The following is a 22,936-nucleotide window of genomic DNA, read 5'->3' as shown; positions in this document are numbered from 1 at the left end:
TTTAAAAATTAAATACCATTTATAATAGCATTCAAATAACCATAAAATACTTAGAGATAAAGCTAACAAAATATATATAAGATCTATGTACTGAAAACTATAAAACACTGTCAAGACAAATTAGAAAAGACCTAATAATTAGAGAAAGATGCCATGCTCATGGATTGGAAGACTCAATGTTATTAAGATGTCAACTTTTTCCAAATTGATCTATAGATTCAACATAATGCAGATCAAAATCCCAGCAGGACATTTTTTTTTTAATTCCCTGTTCATCATTTTATTGGAAGTCCTGGGTAGTGCAATAAGGAAACAAAATATATACAGATAGGGAAGGAAAAAATAAAACTTTTCAGGTAACGTGATTGTCTATCTAGAAAAGTCACAAGAAATATACAAAAAACTCTTTAATAAGTGACCTAGCAAGATCACAGCGTACAAGGTAATATACAAAGGTCAGTGTTTTCCTATATATGTAAATGAACAATTGGAATTTGCAATGAAAAAATAACATATACAATACAAAAGGACCCCGAAAATGAAACTTATGTATAAATATAATAAATATACATAGAAACTGTGTATGGAAAACTATAAAACTCTGATGTAAGAAATCAAAGATCTAAATGAATGGATAGATATTTCTTGTTCATGGATTGAAAGACCCAATATAGTTAAGATGTCAGTTCTTTCCTACTTGATCTATAGATTCAATGAAATTCCTATTGAAATCTCAGCAAGTTATTTTATGGATATCAACTAACTGATTCTAAAGTTTGTATGAACGGGCACAAGACCTAGAATAGCTAGCACAATATTATTTTTTTTTGAATTTTATTTATTTATTTTTTTATACAACAGGTCCTTATTAGTTATCGATTTTGTACATATTAATGTGTATATGTCAATCCCAATCTCCCAATTCATGCCACCACCACCACCCCTCCCCCACCATTTTCCCCCCTTGGTGTCCATACGTTCGTTCTCTACATCTGTGTCTCAATTTCTGCCCTGCAAACTGGTTCGTCTGTACCATTTTTCTAGGTTCCACGTGTATGTGTTAATATACGATATTTGTTTTGCTTATGCTTCTTATATACTGGTAAAATCTTGTAGGTTTGTAATATGGTAAAATCTAGAATGCATGCCATGAAATTAACCTGAACTAGAATATTTTTTGCATGCATAAGGAAGTCTGCAAAGGGCATACTAACATTACATTCTTAATCTTTAAAGTAAACATAGTTTTTAAATTCTGGCTATCCAGATGAAAGAACTTAATACTTCAGGTGACAGTAAAAAAATAATAATAATAAATAAAATATGAACTCCAGTCAGTCCTTTTACTTATTCTGGTCTTCCCCTTTTCTTTCCCTTAAGAAGTATTCCAGACTTTCTTCATTATTCTCTATCAGCCTGCATTCAGTCCTGCCCAACTTACTCTCAGTAGATGACATACTCATTGTGAAAACTGAGGTCATCAATTATGAAATCTCTTACCTTCTTCCATCCCTACATCCACATCCATCCATACTGCCTATCCTCTCAGAACATTTATATTCCTCTTTGCCTGTAGTCATGGTTCCACTCTCTGGATCGCGCTTCTCATCCCTTCATGCAAATGTCTGTTTATCTTCTAAGAGTCAGCTCAGATATTGCCTATTCTACAAAATTTTCTGTAATATTCCAGTATGAGTTAGGATTCTATACTTAACCAGCAAAATCTCAATTCTTATCATATTGGCTTAACTTTAAATTTTTTTCTCTGTTTTGAACTTATTTAAATAATTTTGAACAAAATACTCTGCTATGGGAATTCGCCTAAAGGATTCTTTTTTTGAGTACTTTTTAAGATGTATGTTTTTTTTAAAGCTTTCCTCTCCCATTTTAAACCTCAGACCAGCTAGAAAACTTGGTCTTATTTAGATAATAAATGTTTAATTTAACTTTAACTTGAAAATTGTAAGCGCTTTTTTTAAATGAGTAATACAAGTTCATTGCAACCAATTCTTTAACATTTGATTTTATAAGCAAGCATATTTGTCTCTTTTTCAGGCAAACCTAGAATTAATGCAGTTTGAAATTGTTTTAAAATTTTGCATGCCAATTACACTTAGGCCACCTTTGAAAGTTTTGAACTTAACCTGTTTTAAGAAACTATGGCCCAAAATAAAATACTATATTCCTAATATCAATGTGTGGACAGTTTACATGCTATAAGACAAATTGCAGTAATATAATTTTACAGCTAGGAGGCAGTCTGGTCAAAGAGTAAAATTCTCCCAGTTCTCATTTGAAAACAATATATTAAGCAGAATCTGGCAGGAACACATATTTAAGTCATGGCATTTCCTATGACACTTAAGGCATTCTTCATTGTCATCTGTTTGCAGTTATATAAAGCTACCACTTGCTTCTTGATGAGGAAAGGTAGGTTACTGTTAAAGTGAGCCCTGGTTTTCTACTTGGTCTGTACATTGGCAGCTTTTTAAATCATATCCATTGCTGAAAAAAGTCATTCTTTACACAAAATCTCTATCTTTGTTGATACTTCATCAGAGTTATGGTTTTGAGCCAAACAATAATTATGTGTTTATGTTAGAAATTGAGCGAAATGTGTGTGTTGAAAGAAGAATGAAATATTCATTGTTTACTTAGGTCCAGATTATTTTTTCTAAAAATGATTTAAGGCTATTTACAAAAAGGCATTACAAGTGAAGAAGGTAAAGTGTAGGTATTAATAATGAGAACGAGGCAAAGGGAAAATGAAAAAGAAAGCAAGATGGAGTTGATGGTGAGATTAGTACAGAAAATGTGTATCTTAATGTCCTACACATGCTTGATTAGGGGGCTACATCATGTAAGATGAAGTCAGTGGTGAGATTAGTACAGAAATGAATGCTATCACAACCTATACACTTGATGTAGGTGAGCCGCTAATTTGGCTCTATAAGCTTGCATGAAAAAGGGAAAAATTGTTTAGAAAATTCAGTACTTGTAAGGTTAAAACAAAGAAAAACAACTTCTGAGACAAAATTATCTCCTAGGTATTCCTTCATAGGACAGTGGATAATATAAGAATGTATAATCAACAATGTCTTCACATTGAAGGCAGTGGTGAGTTTATATTTCATGGGAGTATCATTTATGTCCCTTGCAGAGGCCTTAGGTATTGAGTTAAAGAATTCAGTAAGCAATTTTGTGCGAGATCAATTAGAAAATGAAAAGACCTTTTAAGGTTTTATTTCTTTTGGCATATGCTTTCATGTACTTACACAATATTTATCACTGATACCAGTGACAGACCTGTCTAAATACTGATATTGTTTCTTCTCCTTTTAGATTCTGAAAAAGAGTTCCACATCCTCCCTCACCGAGTTTTTGTCCCCATTCCGGGATCCACTGTAATGTTATGTGATTATAAATTTGGTGATGAGTCAGCTGAAGAAATTAGAGACCATTTTATAGAGATGTTAGATCATATGATTCAAATAGAAGATTTGGAAATTGCAGAGGAAATAAACACAGGTAATTATATGAGGTTATTTAAGAACCAGAGTAGACTATAGCTGAGGTTCCCTATGGGACATCTAGTTTAAGTATGATGTCTTTAGATTTCCTTAAAGCTAGTTCTCTTTGATACTTTTGAGACATTTAAAAATGTGTCTGTTTTTCTACACAGTATATAAACATGCAGTGTTTTCCTGGAAAATTGTACCAAAATTTAAGATACTTTAGATTTTTCCAAGTCTAGCAAGTAGATCTTCATAAAACAAGTTCAGTCTTAAACAGGTAGAAATATATAGCTTTAAGGGATTTCTTTTATTATAAGAGAAGTTTTCTCAAAATCTGTTATTTTAATTATTTGGTTAAGCATCAGGTTACAGAAGTTTTTTTAAACACTTTATTAAACATCTCCATACGATTTGCTGTTATTTTCCTGTCCCCTTCATATAATTGGGATACTAAGCTAAAATGGGCAGTTCCAAAAATTAGATCAAGATTATTTTTACAGAGCATAGATTTGCCATACTATGTAATTGAGTACACATATTCTTCCCCTAACCATTACTTTCATATTTCATCTTACATTTTAAAAGGTTTTTTTTTGTTTTGCTTTGCTTTGCTTTGTTTTTGTTTCTAGTGAGAGTAGGATATGAAAACGTGTCTATAAATAAATGTGTTTGACAGTCTTCCTGAAACATTTTAAAAATATGTGGTAAAAGTAGTTATTTGCAAGTATCCATAAATACTTGAGTATCTAGACATTTATCAGTCTTGAAATTTCTGATATCATAGTAGAAAGTCTTTAGGTTACTTCTGAATATAAATGTTTATGAAATTTGAATATAACCATTTTTAAGTGCTTTTTCTAATTCTGATTTCTTAGTTATTCTTCTATTGCTTAACTAATTCCCATTCCCCACAAGAGTAGAGTGATTGAGTCCTGTTGTTTCTATGGTGAATCAAGTAAGTATTTGGTTGGTGAATTCAAATCTATCAGTAAAGCCTCAGGTTAGTTGGAGATCACCAGGCTTGTTTTTTCAACAACTCCAAGTTCATATTAATCATGTGGAATAGTAAGTTTGTTTTAAAGGGGAAAAAAAAAAACCCTCTAAATTGCTCAGTAAAAGATGTTAAAGCTGCAGCTATGTTTCAGTCCTCTGAAAACTAATATTTTTAAAAGTATAGCTATAGAATATTCTCTAAGGGATAGATTTTGGAGTAGACTGGTAGAAATGTTTGCTACTTTGTGAAATATGTTTTTCCAGATTAGCGACTACGCTGTTTCTTCCAACTAATCTTAGAGTCATGAGGGCAGAGATTTTTGTTTGCTTTTGCTTACTTCTGTCACTAGTGCCTAACAGTAGTTCTTGACCAACTCTATTGTTGATAACTTGAATTAGTTTTACATGGGATCATTAGAGTTGACCTGGTTCATCCTCTTTCATATAATACTGAAATCTATGGGTATTTAGACTTTTTTCTTCCTTATTCTGAATTCCAGTCTGCCTTCCTGAAACCTCTACTTTTTCAGTAATCTGGAGCAATTAAACATGAGTACGGTTGACACTTGAACAGTACAGGAGCTAGGGGTACTGACTTCCATGTGGTCGAAAATTCATGTATAATTTTGCAGTTGGCCCTCCATATCTGCAGTTCTGCATCCACAGATTCAGCCAACTGTGGATTGTGTAGTACTGTAGTATGTATTTATTGAAAAAAATCCAAGTATAAGTAGACCTGTGCATTTCAAACCCATGTTGTTCAAGTGTCGACTGTACTGCTTCTTTATTGAGGCCTTGCTTTAAGTTTAAATTGAGGGCAGTTGTCATGTTCTAAATATTTCAAAGCCAAATACTCCCATATACCTTTAACTGTTCTCATTATTACAGTTTCTAGACCTCATTTTTCCTTACCACCTTATTTACCTTTCTTTAGATTAGACATTTTTAACCTGTGGTGTCCAAAATTTTGGGGTCATAGTTGGCTATCAGGAGATCCCTAAACCGCTTGAACATAATTGTATAATGTTTTCCTGGGGGAAAGATCTATAGCTTTCAAAGGGTTGGTGACCTAAGAAGGATTAAAAACTGCTTTTTAAAATATCAGTATAGTCTGGCTTGCCTTTCTTGAGATATGTTACCCTGAATTGAACCTAATACTCCAATAATATTAGCTATTGTTTTTATAGAACCTGCTATGTGCCAGGCACCGTTTTAAGAGCCTTACAGATGCTAAATCATTTAGTCCTTATAAGAACCCTATAATGATTATTATACTATTGTTAGCTCAGTTTTCCCAATAAGAGAATTGAGGCTCAGAAAGGTCAAGTAATTTTTTCAGGGTTACATAGCTAATAAATGGTGGAGCTGGAATTTAAACATAGGCAGTTTGGTTTTAGAGTCTGCTTTTTTTCCGACAGTTTTGTTTTACTGCCTTTCTGTGACACTTAACCAGGACAGACTATAGGGTTATTACTTTCCATGATCTAGGTACTTATTTTAGTCTAGCCCTCTTAATTCCATCATTTAAAACAATTTTTTTAACTTAAATAAATGATGTTACATCATCCTCATTTAATTTCATCTTATGTCAGTGTAATTTCTCACTTGTTGGCTAGAAGCTTGGATCTGTTATCATATGTAGTTTTCATATTCTTTTGAATTATTTGTCACACTTTTAGTGCATATTACATTGCTGAATTAAGTATGACTAAGGGAAGCACTGTATGCAAAACTTGCCCCATTCACAACTTACTTTAAAAATCAGATATAAAAGAATAGGAAGAGAGAGATTTCATTTAGATTTTTTTAAGACTACCATCTGTCTGAAATATTTTTATCTTGTTTAATTTTGTGTCATATTTTAAACATAAGCATTTATAGACTAGTTTGTATTTTATTCAATACTTTATAAGTAATACTTTAAAAATAGTTACAGTTATTAATCTCAATAACAGATTAATATCCATTGTTTAAATTGCTAAAACAGATTAAAATAAAAATCCAAGTAGCTTTCACCACTGTAATACATTCTTAAGGAGGCAACTATGGCAGCCTTGCTTGACAACCTCCCACAAATAAAACTAAAACCTAATAAATTAAAACCCATATGAAACAATTTTATATTGCATTTCAGCAAACATTTATTGATTTTTCCATAAGGTTCACAAGGAAAGGAACTTTTCCTTTCTTGCTCACTGCTGTCATTTCTAGCACTTTCCTAAGAACCTAGCCTTAACACATTGTAGGTACTCAGTAAATATCTGTTGACTGAACAAATTATTGATTTTGTCAGTCCTAGGGTTTGGGAACCAAAATTCAATAAGATACTGATTCTGTCTTCAAGGAGCTAAATGGAATTTTTTTTTAACCTGGGTAGATAATTTTATGTGCTCAGACTAGGTGGGTGCCTCCATTATACTTAATCATAGTTTTTTGCTGCTTTTTTGCATTAGTTTCCATTCTTGTAATTATTGAACTCATCAGTTGCATGTTTAATATTAATTTTTCATATTAGACTGCAAATTTCTCAAGAGTATTTATTTCTCTATCTGAGTTCCATGCCTAAAACATGATAGGTATTCATAAATATTTGTTCCTAACTGACTGACATATACTGAATTGGTCATTTTTAGGAAACTATAGCACAGCTTTTTTTAATACTTATTTTATGCTTGGAAAATTGTAAGCTTATGCCAAGCAAGATATAAGGTTTTTAAGGTTTGTGTAGTGCACTACACTGAACATGATGAAGATTTTAAAAGGATATAATGGTCATAGCTCTATGGCTCAATAGTTCAGAACGTTTTAAGGGATATAGAACATTAAAAATATATGACAACATGTAACACTAATTGTTGCCCCGTAAATATTAATTCTAGTTTACAGCATTTAGTATGTCTATTTGTTAGATGTTTATTAAGCATTTGCTCTGTTCAAGGTAGTGTTTTAGATGACAAATCAATGGCCAGATTCCTTTCCTCAAGAAGCCTATAATCTGACTTGGAAGATAGAATTGTATGCATTATTAATTATTGCAGGGCATGTAGTAAGGTCCAAAGAGTAACTAAGAACTCAAGAACATCAAGATTAATGATCATAATTTTAGGGTCTCTAGTGATTTGGCTAATAATTCATTCAGAAAAAATATTTTGATGGTAGGTTAGCAATAACCTGTAATCTATAGTAAGAAAGGTTTGACATTAGTATTTTCAAATTTTAGTAAATTCTTTCCATTTTTTCTTTCTTTATTATTACTGTTACATTTCACTTTAACTAGAGGTTAGTTCAATAATACGGGAATGAACAGAGAATTATCAGAATATTTAGCACAGGCATTATCCCTGTAAGTGATTCAGAGCAGGTAACATTTTTTTTTTTTTATAAATTTATTTATTTATTTTTGGCTGCATTGGGTCTTCGTTGCTGCGCACTGGCTTTCTCTGGTTGCAGCGAGTGGGGCTACTCTTCGTCGTGGTGCGCAGGCTTCTTATGGCGGTGGCTTCTCTTGTTGCGGAGCACGGGCTCTAGGCGCACAGGCTTCAGTAGTTGTGGCACGCAGGCTCCAGAGCGCAGGCTCAGTAGCCGTGGCACACGGGCTTAGTTGCTCCGCGGCATGTGGGATCCTCCCAGACCAGGGCTCGAACCCGTGTCCCCTGCATTGACAGGCGGACTCCCAACCACTGCGCCACCAGGGAAGCCCCAGGTAACATTTGAGTTCATTTTCAAGGATGAATACAGTAAAAGTAACCCTAAGCTGTTTAGGAATTGAACATTGGCATCAGATTTATTGTGGCCAAGAATAGGACTTGTCTAGAATTATATTATTTTTGCTTCATCAAGTATTTATTGAATTAGAAGGAATGATATAGTTATTTAGTAGCAAAATAACACATTCCAAATTATGGGATAGGGTAAAAGCATAAACATTTTAATAGAAAAATTAAGTGCTTTTACATATACATTCAGTTGGTTTAGAATTATGTTCACCTTTTCATTTATTCTTTCATTTATTAATTTATTCAAAAATATTAGATGCATAATTTTACCAAGATGTTTTAGCTGAGTCCAGGTCTTCCACTTACAGCTGTGTAACCTTGAACAAGTCCTTTCTGAACCCCAAATTCTTTTGGTGTTGGTACTAGAATTTAGTAAAAATGTTAGAGAAAATAACTTTCTAAACAGAAAGAGATATATAAATGTAAGGTGATATTTACTAGAATTATTATAAAACTTTTAAATAATGGACCTTCTGAATTATAATGAAAAACATTAACGTATAAGAATAATGCTATATAGTGTGTATAGATTTTCCTAATTATTTGAAATTAGGGTTTCCAGGTAAAATAAACAATGAAAGTGGAGTTCAAATGTTCAAATTCAAACTTGAAATCAATTACTGTACATTTAGGATTGTTAAACTTGTTATAAGTATCAAGCTTTATTTTCCAAGTATTTGATGTTACTATTTGCTTGATTATTTAATTATTTTTGTTCTGTAATGTAGTTGCTATGTTTAAAATACGTGTTTTGCCAAGTAAGTATTTTAAAATAACATACTTTAAAATGATTTAAGGAATGAAGAACAATTTGTTTGTCAAAATGACTCACTTAAGGTGAGGGATAACTGTGGCTTTAAAATTTCTTAAATGTATTAGTCATCTCCTGGTAGATATTAACTTAATAATTCAGATGTACTTTATGTACAGTTTCAGCAAATTTGGAGACACCCATTTAAAATCTGGTGAAACCCATCTTTGCCAATTCTGTCTTGATATCAGAGGTGAACTTAATTTTCATTGCTTGGTTAAACATTGATAATTATAAAGGAAAAAAAGTAATGCTGAAAATGTATTTTAATGGCTAAATCACTGACTAGTGAAACCTCATTAACTTAGGATTTAGGGATCTGGAAGATGACACCTAACTAAGGAGTTCAAGTGCTAGCATTTCATTTTAAGCTTCTAAATAGTCCTACCTATCAGCAGCTTGGAATGAAATTGAATATATATACAATTTAACATGCATTCATCTTGGCCCTTGTCTTCTCCTTTGTTGACAGTTGTTTAAGAAAGGTTGCTTTCTTACATGAATAATTTGAGATTTGTCTGCAGTTAAAATTACCTGGTTTTAAGGAATGGTTAAGATCTAATTTCCTATTGAATCACATGTCCTTTGCATTTAAAGTTCAGATGACGTTACGGTATTGGTAAAAATGACAGTATCTGAGGTTTGAATTAAGTTCTTCATGGCCCCACCAAAAACAGACAAACAAATTGTTATGGTAAGGATTTATTCATCCTTGAAAAATGCTCTGCTTCAGTAAAATTGTCTCAGCTTTGTATCAAATCAATATGATTTTGAATGACAGATTTTATTTATTTATTTATTTATTTATTTATTTTTGGCTGTGTTGGGTCTTCGTTTCTGTGCGAGGGCTTTCTCTAGTTGCGGCGAGCAGGGGCCTCTCTTCATCGCAATGTGCAGACCTCTCACTGTCGCGGCCTCTCTCGTTGCGGAGCACAGGCTCCAGACGCGCAGGCTCAGCAGTTGTGGCTCACGGGCCCAGTTGCTCCGCGGCATGTGGGATCCTCCCAGACTAGGGCTCGAACCCGTGTCCCCTGCATTGGCAGGCAGACTCTCAACCACTGCGCCACCAGGGAAGCCCCCTGAATGACAGATTTTAAAATGGAAATAGCAGAGCAATGGAATGTCTTTTTTTAATAGAAGTAAATTGTTTATACAGAGGACTTGACCTCTTAGAACATGCAGTTCTTCACAAATAACAAATTAGTATTAAATGTGTGAGTAATATGACATGACAAATAAAACCATTTTTGTGCTCTTTATCTATAGGTACTCAAGTAAAAAAGTAAAAAATTTCCTGTAGCAAATAGGTATAATTCATGCTTCATCCATTATTTTTGTTTTTATCTGAGATAAGGATTTTAGTGGCCCAAAGAAAAAGCTTTTTAGCAGTGATATTTGCTAAAAGAAAAAGCCGAAGTTCTGTGTGTGTGTGAGTGTATGTTTTTAAAATGAATAAAATTGTACTCTCCATTCAACTTTTAGACATATGGATGAAGTTAGGGGAAATTTTAAGCTGGTGGGCTAATGTATTCTAGAAGTAAAGTGTTACAGCCCCCGAGAAAACTGGATGCTGTAGAAATATGGAAGACTGAATAATTCTGGAGACAGTTCATGAGAATTTGTTGGCCTTTGTGACTAGTTTGATATGGGAGTAGAACAAAAGAGAAGAACGTTTTGTGTTTGTTTTTAAAGTACTTTAGTCATATGCTCAAAGAGGGAAAAAAAGAACAGTTTTACCTTGATTCTAATGAGGTGACTACTAAGGATTATTTCTCAAAATGGCAAACTTCATGGGAAATTGATGAGAAGCAGGCAAATTTTTTTTCATCCATTTTGGTACCACAGTTAGTTATTTCAGTAAGTTATGTGTCATCCTTGTGAGCACATCTGCATGTGCCAGTATGTTGGTATACAAAGATGTCTATAAAAGATATTTTAAATCCAAGCAATAAGCTATTTTACTTTGAATTTAAACAGTAGTATTTACTGTGTCACTCTGGGGTTCTCTTCTCTTCTTTGTAAATAAAGGGATCAACATGAAGTTCAGTTAACCCTTGAACAACATGGGGGTTAGGGGCACTGACCCTCACGCAGTTGAAAATCCACATACAGCTTCAGTTGGCTATCCATATGGGCAGTTCCCCATCCATGGATTCAACCAACCATGGATCATATAGTATGTATTTAGTGGAAAAAAATTTGCGTATGAGTAAGTGGATCCATGCAGTTCAAACCCATGTTGTTTAAGTATCAACTGCAGTTGTTTTCAAACATAGTTCCCTTGAGTTCTATAGAACAGCACTCTGCTGTCACCTCTTAGGGAAGGAGGGAGTATGACTCCAGGAGTCCTTCATCCCTGCTTCAACCAGAGTAATTCTGCTTTCATCTGTTTTACATACTGGGATTTTCTGTCAGATTTTCTAGCACTAGTTTAAAAAAAGAAAACCATTGGTCTGTGTGATCCCTAAGGATGTTTTCAGTTTAGACACTTTTAGTCAGTGTTAAATAAATTCAGCTTGGCTAACCTAAGCAAATTATTGTTACCATAATGAAGTAGAAAGAGAACTTGTATTTGAATCCTCATTCTGTTGCCTATGACCCTCAAATACGCACTTAATGTCCCAGGTTTTATTTTCCAACTATAAATGAGATAATGTACTTACTTTGCTTAACATTGAATTGTTTTAAGGTCAAACTTATGGTCCCAATTTGCTTATGTAATTCAGGTTAGATCAAGAGTCAGCAAACTTTTTCTGTATAGGGCTAAATAGTAAATATTTTAGGCTTTGCAGAGCATGTAAGGTCTGGCCCATGGGCTGCACTTTGGCCCATGGCTACAGTTTGCTGATCCCTACTTTTATTATTACTGATTACTTAAAATTATTAATTGCCAAAACCATCAATAAGAATATTATAAATTAATCCCAATTAAGAGCAAAATTTACCCTTTCCTATCTAGTTTGATTTTTGGTATCATTTATCTCCACTACCATATAGTAATCAGATTATAATTTGTGGGAGTCATTCAGAACTGGCTCTGTGGCTCCTTGGTTTTGATCAGTCATAAAAGTACATAAAGTATTTTTTTTTAAGATAGAAGCTGAGGTCATTGAATTGAATCGCTCTTTTCTTTTTTTAAAATTTTATTTATTTTTGGCTACATTTGGTCTTCGTTGCTGGGCTCAGGCTTTCTCTAGTTGTGGAGAGTGGGGGCTATTCTTCGTTGTGGTGCGCAGGCTTCTCATTACGGTGGCTTCTCTTGTTGCAGAGCACAGGCTCTAGCTGCGCGTGCCTCAGTAGTTGTGGCACGTGGGCTCAGTAGTTGTGGCTCGCGGGCTCTAGAGTGCAGGCTCAGTAGTTGTGGCACACAGGGCTAGTTGCTGTGCGGCATGTGGGATCTTCCTGGCCCGGGGCTCGAACCCATGTCCTCTGCATTGTCAGGTGGATTCTTAACCACTGCGCTACCAGGGAAGTCCCCATAAAGAATTTTTTAAAGTACATCAGTTTGATATATAGTCCATGAAATTTAATTCGCCTGCATTTGATAAAGAGCAAGTTTAAAAAGTCAAGTTGAAAAAAAAAAAAAAGTCAAGTTGAAGGAAAATGGAGTTCACTGTATGTTTTTTATAATGTTCTTTAAAACTCATTTTTAAGCAGTAATTATTCTTATTTTATTTAGGATTTATTTTTATTATCCTCTTGCAGCCTGTGTAAGTTCCTCTATGAATACTGAAGCTTCATTGGACAACACAGATGATGAACCACCAAAACAGCCAATTAAAACTACAATAGTGTTGAAAATTCAGCAAAACATAGGTATTATATTTCTTCTATAACATTGAAAAGATGGTATTTTGGATTTGAGTTTTCTTGTTACTTTAAAATTATTTTCATTTCATTTCTTAAAAGAGCTAGATTAAGCTAGTATTTATTGAATATTATAGAAAGTGGTATGCCCTGAGAGATAGAAAGATTTATAAGTAAAGCATTGTCTCAAGTGCCCTAAAAGATGACACTTCCTATTAAATGTTTTGGTGTTTTTAGAAGAAACACATGTTGAGTTTTGGGAATCAATTAGTATAGTAGGGCCAGTGTTTTCCAAGCTGGTGTTCCAGGATTGCTATTGTGGAAGATTTTGATAGGTGCTCTATGAAAAAAGTCAAATTCAAGTCTGGAAATTCTGATGTATTTTAGTATTTTAAAGGCTCCAAGAAGTGTGGCAGTTACTTTAACATTTTTCAGACTTATTGATCAAAGAACATGTAGACTGTTGTTTAGTTGAATGCCAATTTGAGAAATGCTTTATAAGCATTAAGATTTTTGACTGACTGAGAGAAGCCAGAAACTTTGGTTATTTTTCATGTCAGTTACTCATAAGTTAAGTTAATTACCTAAATTCTTTGTACCTAAGTGTGTGTGTGTGTGTGTGTGTGTGTGTCTGGACTACTCTGGTCAGTTTTCTTTTTGTTGTTGTTTTTTAACTTAAAATAGGAAAAAAAATTAAAAGTTACCAACCCAAGCTTAATAATTCTTAGATTTTAGTTTCTGTAGTTTTCAATAGCTATATAAATGACTTCGCATGGTAATTACTGAGGACTCCTCCCCATTGGAGATGTCTTTTTGGTTTAAGCTAAGTAGCATGAGACAGCTAAAATGTCAATATAAATATTTATAGAAGCCTTTTTAAGTATGTATTAGTTTGTCTCTTAGATGTGTGTGAGTGCACTCATGTATAAGAAAGATAATTTTTTATTTTAAGGTGTTAACGAAGGTGGTGAAGTATATGATTACCAGTCCAACTTTGTAAAATATAATTTTCAACGTATTGCTATATTTTCCTCTAAGACTTTGCTGGCTTTTCATGCCTGTATATGTGTGTGTTTAAGTATATGTATTTGTGTGTGTATGTTGTTCTTGTTGTTTAGGCCCATCAGTTACCGACATTTCAAAGCCTAGGATCACTTAAGCCTTTCTTTTGCTCATTCCATTTCCATTTGTTTTTTGTTTGTTTTACTTTTAGGTGTGATTGCAGCATTTGCAGTTGCAGCCCTTGCTGCGGGTATCTCCTTTCATTACTTCAGTGATTAGGGTGAGGCACAAAGAGCTTCCTGATCATCCAGAGAACACTGACCAACAATTATGAATAATAATGATGCAAACAATCCATCTGCGTCTAAGACAACAGCAGTCAGATCTGCTGCCATAATGCCTATTAGGTGTGTTTCTGACTAAAATGAAATCACCAGCTGCCTTGTTTAGCCCTGCTTATATTATAGGTGGCTCAGGCTTCCAAGAATAAAGTTATGAATCTAGATGGAAGTTGCATGTAACAAATCGTTATTATCTGTTTTTTAAAATGTTCAAAATCATGGTTTATTTTCATAGATTTTAGTCCTGTTGACCTGAACCACAGGTCAGGACATTGGAAATTTGAATAGTCAGGGTTGACTGAATATATTAGTAATAGAACAATAGAAATTTCTGCAAAGTGGGGCAAAAACTTATTGGATAAGTTCATAGTTTAGGACCTTTCTATACTGATTCCAAAATACTGATTGAGTTCCATTTGAGGGGTAGGAAACCTCTCCAGACCTCTTGAATCAGCAAGGATTGTCATAAATCATGAGCTTTCTCTGGTTAGTATATCATAACCTAATATATTAAATAAGACTTTTGCTTCCAGTAATATATTAGGTACTGCAAAACAGCTAGATCCTGAATCAGTCTCCTTTTGAATACATTAATAGGCTCAAAGAAAGTAGGGGAAATCTCCAAGAACTACACCTCTATTTTTTCTCCCTGACAATGGAACACATTTTGATATGGAAATTGTGAAAACTATATTAAGCATAAGGTTGACAGTGGTTGCCTGGGTGACAAATACCAATTGCAGCACTGCCATATGCAGTTTTCCTTAGACCAGAAACAAGGAGATAAATCTGAATCTGAGATGTCCCATCCAGGACAGTTGAAGTGGGCCTCAGTTTGTAATACCCTATAGTTTCTGGCAGAAACAAGATATAGGCCCCAGATTCCCGTAGATTAAGATAAGCAGTATTATTCATGGCTGGAGATCACCAGGTGCAAGTTGAAACTAGCTAGCTTGAGAAAGAACCTGTAGATATAAACTTTGGACTCAATTTTCCAAGGTCTTATCATCAACATACATGAAGGATGGAACCACAGACTGATCTGAAAAAGAAACAAGTGGAACTGCTTGATGAGAAATGTTACTTGCAATTTAAAAAAAGAAAAACCCTTAGACATGTTGAATATCATATTAGACTCAGCTGAAGAGACAATACATAAACTGGAAGCTAGATATAAGGAAATTATCCAATGTTCAGCCAGGAGAAACAAGGTGTTAGAAAATATAAATATTAAGGAAAAGATAAGAGATATAGAAGGAAGAATTATGAATACTAGAAGTACCAGCAGAAGAGAATAGAGAGGATGGAGGAGTGGCAATATTTGAAGAGATAACAGAATTTTCCACATTTGTTGGAAAAACACGAATTCATAAGTTCAGGAAGCACAGTGTATCCCAAGCATATATAGATAAAATCCAAGCCTAAACCCAGTGTAGTATAACTGTGAGATACCAAACAGAGGATTCTTAAAGCAATCAAAGGGGGAAAAAGATTATCAGTGAAGGCAAGACATACTTCAGAAAGCTTCTCAACAGCAACAATGTACTCCAAAGGTGGTAGAATAGTGCCTTCAAAATTCTGAGAAAAACAGTTGTCAACTTGGAATCTGTATGAAGCAAAACTGAAATAAATACATATTCAAGTGAAAAACAGATCTTACCGTCAGTGGAACTTCTTTAAAGAAATTGCAAAAGGATTATCTTCAAGAAGGAAAATAATTCCAAAAGGATGATCTGAAATTGAAGAACTAGTAAGCAAATAAATGAAAAACATGTAAATCAAAAGTGTTGTTTGTATAAAACAATCATAATGAAAGAAGTGTTTATAAGAAGCAAGATTGTAACTAAATAAAACTAAATAAACATTTTATGCAACATTAATGTGGACTTTTAAAATAGGATATAATTGAAAAACTGGACAGTAGCTTATAAGATGGGGGGGTGATTAGAATTAAAGTGTTCTGAAGTGTTTTATTATTCAGAAAATGGGTTAAGGTACTGTTTAACTTTGAAATTATGTTAAATATGTGTAGTAAAATTTCAAGTGTAACTGCTAAATAATAGATATGGGATGAATCATTCCAAAGAAAAAAGTTAAAAATATGGAATAAGAAGACAATACCTCAATACAAAAAAAAGGGAAAGAAATTAGGGGTGGGGGAAGTACAAAATTAGTAAGATAAATAGTAACAAGTCAAATAATTAAAATAACTATGAATAGGCTAAACCCAGTTAAAAACATTGATTCAGTTTTTTAAAAATCAGCTATAGGCTGACATGGGATTTTTTAAAGGATAAAAAAATGCACTAGGCAAATAGCAAAAGAAAACTTATGTAGCTTTGGTGCTATCAACTCAAAATTAGACTTTATTATAGTATTATAAAAGATGGTGAAGACCACTAAATAATGGTAAAAGGATCAGTTTATTAGGAATATATACAATTTTAGATTTGTATATGCTTTATAAAATGGCCTCAAAATGTATAAACTCTAGGGCTGAACCAACAAATTGAATAGCAGTGGGTGATTTTAACAGCTCTCAATTACTAATAAATCAACTAGACAAAAAATGAATGAAAACACAGTTTTGAATAATGCAATTAACAATGCTGATTCGATGAACATATTTAGAATAATCAACAGAATATTCTTAAGCATTGTGTATTAGCAAAAATTGACCATGTATTAGGCATGAAGTAAGTTACAATAAATTTCAAAAAATTAGTATTAAATAATAAGAAATAACTTAGGTTAATTTTTTTTAATCATGGTTTTACAAGTTTAAAAAAACTTCATAGATGAAAAAAAAAACATAATTAGTACCTAATTATAAATACTACATTTGGAAAAATTGGGTGATGCAGCAGAAAGAGCGCTTAGAGGGGAATGGTTTTAAATGCTTAAATTAAAGGCTAAGTGTATAACTTAGGAAAAGGACAACAGAATAAACACAGTATAGAAGCAAGGAGTCAGAGGAAAGGAAAGAAATCAATGAATTAGAAAACATAGAATCACAATGTCAAAGTTGTTTTCATGACAAAACAAATTGGCATATTTGAACAAGAAGAAAACAGGGCTAAAGTAAACAATATAAAGATTGAAAAATGGGTCCTAACCCACAGCAGAGATGAAAATGATAAGAGACTACCAGGAGCATCTTAATGTATGAAAACAGACAAAATAGACCAAGGTCTAGAAAAGTGCCATTTCCTTAAATTGGCTGAAGAAGAAATACACAAGCTACATGGACTTAATAGTATTGAATAGAAAATACTTTTAAAATTTTTGATAAAGAACATCTAGCTCATGTTTACAGATGTTTTACTCTTTCAACGACCATACTATTTCAACATATTATACAAACTCTTCCAAAGAATATATAATGAGGGAATACTCTTCAGCTCATTTTGTGAGGCCTATATAACTTTTATTGATACTAGAACCAGACACATTTGGTAGGAGAAAAGAAAATTACAGACTAATAGCACTTATTAAGGCAGATCTGAAAGTCAAAACCAGTATTGATGAACTGAATTCAACATTATGTAAAAAAGGATAATGCATCATGGTGAGTTGCATACATTAAAAATCAGGAACATGACAAGGATACCTATTATCACTACTTCTATTCATCAATGTCCTGTAAAAAAATGAGCAAAAGACAGAAACCAGGTACCCTTAAACACATGAAACACATGAAAAGATGTTTAATTTCAAGTGATCAACTAATTAAGACCACAATGAATAATATTTCATCTGACAGATTGAAAAATTAAGAAATATGCAATACCAATGAAGAAGATGTACATCAAGAAGATATCTAAAGGTGGGGTTGTTTGGCATTATCTTGTAAGGTTAAGCATCTGTGTACTCTAAAACCTAACCATTCTACTTCTACATACATACCTTAGAGAAATTCTTGCATTTGTGCACAAGAGTACGTGTGTGGGAATGTTCAAGGCAGCCCTGTTTGAAACCACCCAAATGTTCGCTGACAAGAGAATATAAAAAATAAATTGTGGGTTTTGTAATTTTATTTGGCAGTGAGAATGACCTGAGAATAAAGTGATGATTAAATAAAGCAAGTCTTAGAAGCCTACATGCAGTTTTATAAAGATTAAAAACAAGCAAATCTAAACTATATTATGTTGGAATACATATATTTGTGTAAACTCTTCTGTTGTTTTTTAAGTAAAGGATCATGTAAAAATTCATGTTTACGATTTCAGAGTGAGAGTGATGGCAGGATAGGAAGGCAAGAAGGAACAAATGAACAAATGAAATAGTATCGGTGATGTTTTAGTTCTTGAGTTGAAATGAGTTTTTTTTTTTTTTTAATGTATAGTTGATTTGCAGTGCTGTGCTAATTTCTGCTGTAAAGCAGAGTGACTCAGTTATACACATATATACATTCTTTTTTTTATATTCTTTTCCATTATGGTTTATCCCAGGAGATTGGATATAGTTCCCTGTGCTATACAGTAGAACCTTGTTTATCCATTCTAAATATAATAGTTTGCATCTGCTAACCCCAAACTCCCAGTCCATCCCTCTCTCTCCCCCGCCCCTTGGCAACCACATCTGTTCTCTATATCTGTGAGTCTGCTTCTGTTTTGTAGATAGGTTCATTTGTGCCATATTTTAGACTCCATATATAAGTGATATCATGTGGTATTTGTCTTTCTCTTTCTGACTGACTTCACTTAGTATGATAATCTCTAGTTGCATGCATGTTGCTGCAAGTGATATTATTTCATTCCTTTTTATGGCTGAGTATTATTCCTTTGTATATATGTACCACATCTTCTTCATCCATTCATCTGTCGATGGACATTTAGGTTGCTTCCATGTCTTAGCTATTGTGACTAGTGCTGCTTTGAACATAGGGGTGCATCTGTCTTTTTGAATTATTGTTTTGTCTAGGTATATGCCCAGGAGTGGGATTGCTGGATCATATGGTAACTCTATTTTTAGCTTTCTGAGGAACTTCGTACTGTTTTCCATAGTGGCTGCACCAACTTACATTCCCACCAACGTTGTAGGAGGGTTCCCTTTTCCCCACAGTCTCTCCAGCATTTGTCATTTGTAGAATTTTTAATGATGGCCATTCTAGTCAGTGTGAGGTAGTACCTCATTGTAGTTTTGATGTGCATTTCTCTAATAGTTAGGGATATTGAGCATCTTTTCATGTGCCTACTGGCCATCTGTATGTCTTCTTCGGAGAAATGACTATTAAGGTCTGCCCATTTTTTGATTGGGTTTTTGTTTTTTTGTTGAGTTGTATGAGCTGTTTATATATTTTGGAGATTAAGCCCTTGTCGGTTGCATCATTTGCAAATATTTTCTCCCATTCTGTAGGTTGTCTTTTCATTTTTTTAATGGTTTCCTTTGCTGTGCAAAAGCTTGTAAGTTTGATTAGGTTCCATTTGTTTCTTTTTTGAAATGAGTTTCTTGATCATTTTATTTACTTCATGACATTTATGTATGTGTTAGTTTGGTTGTCTGTTACTAAAAAAATACCCCCAAACTTAATTGAAACAACAACCATTTCATTTTTCTAATAATTCTGAGTTGACAGGAATCAGTTGGCTGATTCTGCTCTACATGGTGTTGTCTAGAGCTACAATTTTCTAGGAACCTGATTGGGCTTGAAACATCCAAGACAACTCTTTCACATGGTTGGCAGTTGATGCTGGCTGTTTGCTGGAAACTCAGCTATCACACCTCAGTTCTCTCCATGTGTCTTGTGGTTCTTCTATCATGGTGGCTGGACTTCTTCCTGTCATGATGGCTGGGAGCCAAGAAGTAGCATCCCAAGTGTGAGAGTTCCAAGAAGAGAAAAGTAGAGGCTGTGGGTTCTCTTGAAGCCCTGGCTTGGAAGTCTCAGAACATCATTTTCACTATATTTTATTGGTCAAACTAATCTACAGGACCAGCCTAGATCAAAGGGGACAGGGAAGAAGAACCTTTACCTCTCAATGGTTATGCATATGCAAGAAGAAAAGGGCTTGATGGAAGCCATCTTTGGAAATTAGTTACCATAATATACCCCGGGTTATAGCAGTTTATGTTCCTGACATGTGGAAAATGCATTCACCACCTCCCCAGACACCTGAAAGTCTCATCTTGTGTCATCAGATTCAGGCTCAAGGCTCATAATTTTGTCATCTAAATTGGTTTCAGGTACACATGGGCAACCTTTACTGCAGTTGCTCTCAATCTAAAGATGCATGAACTAAAGAACCAAGTTTTCTCCTCCATACTCATCCAGCATACAATGGCAAGACAGGTAAGAGCCACTGTTGTTCAAAAAGAGGGAAAATTGGAGGTACAATGCAGTGAATGCTCCATAACAATTCTGAACTCCAGTGGGACACATGTCTAATTCGTCATGATTCTACGAGCAGAGAATGTATGTCAGTTAGAACCTAATTCTTCTTGAGAGTGGTCCTCATCTCTTGGCTCTTCCATACAAGATTTTGGCTCTACTCTGAGTCATTTTCCATGAGAAATGGCTTATATTTGAAGCTGAGTAGCTTTCTCAACCTGCCTCCTATTGAAGCAGGTTGAGAAAGGTTCAAGGCCCAGAAGCATCTTTTTATTTTGAGCTGTCTCTCCCTTTTAGACTAAACTGATGTAATTCCTTTTAAAATCATGTATTTACTATGAATCAAATTATCCATTCCATTAGACAAAAGGCATGCCGACAAATGTTCAAGACGGACCTCTCTTTCTACTTTGAGCAGAGAGTCAAGGTGCTGAAGGACGATACCCTTAAAAATCTTAGATACCCATTGTCTAGCTAAGAGGAGTACAGTCTTTGCTCCTAAGATTCTTGTAAGTCTTTTTGTATAGCTAAGAGATCTATGAGGCACTGGCTTAAATATTTCTGAAGTCTTAAAGATTATTACAGCTGCACCCTTGATCCTAACTTACCCTGATGCTCTGTTTCACTAGCAATTCCCTAGATTTGATCTTTGCCCATAAGGCATTTCCTTCTTGAGAACCTTTTGCTGTCTGGAAAAGGTATTTCTGGCTCCTTTATAAAATTTTTTATAAATTTTTCTCCAAAACCCAACTGTTTCTGATTTCGTTCATCTCTCTCTTCTCATATTTGATCTTAGCCAGCTAGAAGAAGTCAGTTGGCATTTTCAATATTCTGCCTGGAAATCTCCTCAACCAGATCCACAAGTTTATTAGGTTACTTCTTCCCCTTAGCAATTTCCACAAGTTTATTCTACCTTTCGCATTACTGTAGGTGAAACTGTTGCCTTTCACAACAACAGTTGCCTTTTAATGACAATTTCCTCATTGTTATTCTACCACCACTGTTTGCTGAAGGTTGTACAGCCATCTCCTTCTCAGTTCCAAAGTTAAAGCTACGTGTTTTGGGTTTGGCCCAACAGAATCCTATTTCTAGGTACGAATCAACATCTATTGGTTATCTCTGGCTTCATAACAACCTCAAAACTTGTTGGCATTAAACTACCATGTTTTTGTGAGTAGACTGGCTAAGCTGAAAGGTTCTTCTTCTCCCCATGATGTTGGCCAGGGCTTCAATTACCTAAGAACTGTGACATCCAAAATACCTGATCCACATGGTTGGCAGTTTATCTGTTTCTCCTCCACATGACCTCTGCATAGGTCTTAGGCTTCTCAGAGCATGGTGGTTGAATTCCAAAAAAAAAGAGCCCCAAAAATCAATGTTCAAAGAGGAAGTAGGTAGAAATTGTTAACTTCTTAAGGTCAGTGTTCAAAAGTCCTGGAATGTCATTCCTCCATATTCTATTGGTCAGAGCAAACAGGACCAGCCTAGTTTCCATGGGAGGGGAAAAAGCACATTTCTCAGGGGAGGAGCACATGCATACAGAGAGGGAAGGAGTTGATGGCATTCATCACTAAAGACTAACTACACATATATATATACTTTAGTATATGTCAAACTTTAAAAATGGTCAAGGGGCTTCGCTGGTGGTGCAGTGGTTGAGAATCCGCCTGCCAATGCAGGGGACACAGGTTTGATCCCTAATCTGGGAATATCCCACATGCCGTGGAGCAGCTAAACCCATGCACCACAACTACAGAGCCTGCGTGCCGCAACTACTGAAGCCCGCGTGCCTAGAGCCCATGCTCCACAACAAGAGAAGCCACCTCAATGAGAAGCCCATGCACCGCAACAAAGAGTAGCCCCCGCTCACCGCAACTAGAGAAAGCCCACGCGCAGCAACGAAGACCCAACTCAGCCAAAACTAAATATGTAAAAATAAATAATAAGTAAAATAATAAAAATGATCAAAAATGCAGGAGAAACGGGAGACTATTAAAGAAGTTCCCAGAGAAATAATTACTATTACCTAAAAGCATAATCCAAATATTATATTTACCATAGTCTGCCTTTTTAAAATGCGTCTGTCTGTCTTCTTTCTGTTGTGACATTTCTGTGAAAATATAAAATATCTTCCCCTTTTACTTATTCCTATAATGCTCAAATGCCAACTGGTTCAAAACCATATTACCATAATTGTTGGGGATCATCAAGTTCTATTAAAATGCTTGTTATGTTTGTTGACTATTATTTAAAGGATTTTTCTAAATATAAATTAGCCAAAATAGTAAATTTTTCTTGATTTCTAATATTAACCTAATAAGTGATTATATTGGGAATATCAAATATGGTATTAAATATTAACT

General features: G+C 34.3%; 1 protein-coding gene across 6 annotated transcripts in view; it reads left to right on the top strand.

Annotated features, from left to right (window-relative positions):
- Positions 1 to 22,936, top strand: part of ODR4 (odr-4 GPCR localization factor homolog) — a 64,362-nt gene that overhangs the window by 24,170 nt on the left and 17,256 nt on the right. For 2 of the 6 annotated variants that reach the window (XM_079925954.1, XM_079925953.1), the window contains exons 12-14: positions 3,343 to 3,528; positions 12,801 to 12,911; positions 14,116 to 16,527. In XM_079925954.1, the coding sequence (XP_079782080.1) occupies positions 3,343 to 3,528; positions 12,801 to 12,911; positions 14,116 to 14,183 (365 nt within the window). In that variant the 3' untranslated portion in view covers positions 14,184 to 16,527. Of the gene's footprint in view, positions 1 to 3,342; positions 3,529 to 12,800; positions 12,912 to 14,115; positions 16,528 to 18,008; positions 18,072 to 20,428; positions 20,535 to 22,936 lie in introns of those variants that run through there. The other 4 variants (XR_013829011.1, XR_013829008.1, XR_013829010.1 and 1 more) reach the window with 4 other exon arrangements.

Source organism: Stenella coeruleoalba (assembly GCF_951394435.1).
Source record: "Stenella coeruleoalba genome assembly, chromosome: 1".
Taxonomy (NCBI): domain Eukaryota; kingdom Metazoa; phylum Chordata; class Mammalia; order Artiodactyla; family Delphinidae; genus Stenella; species Stenella coeruleoalba.
This window is presented reverse-complemented; position numbering and strand designations above follow the sequence as displayed.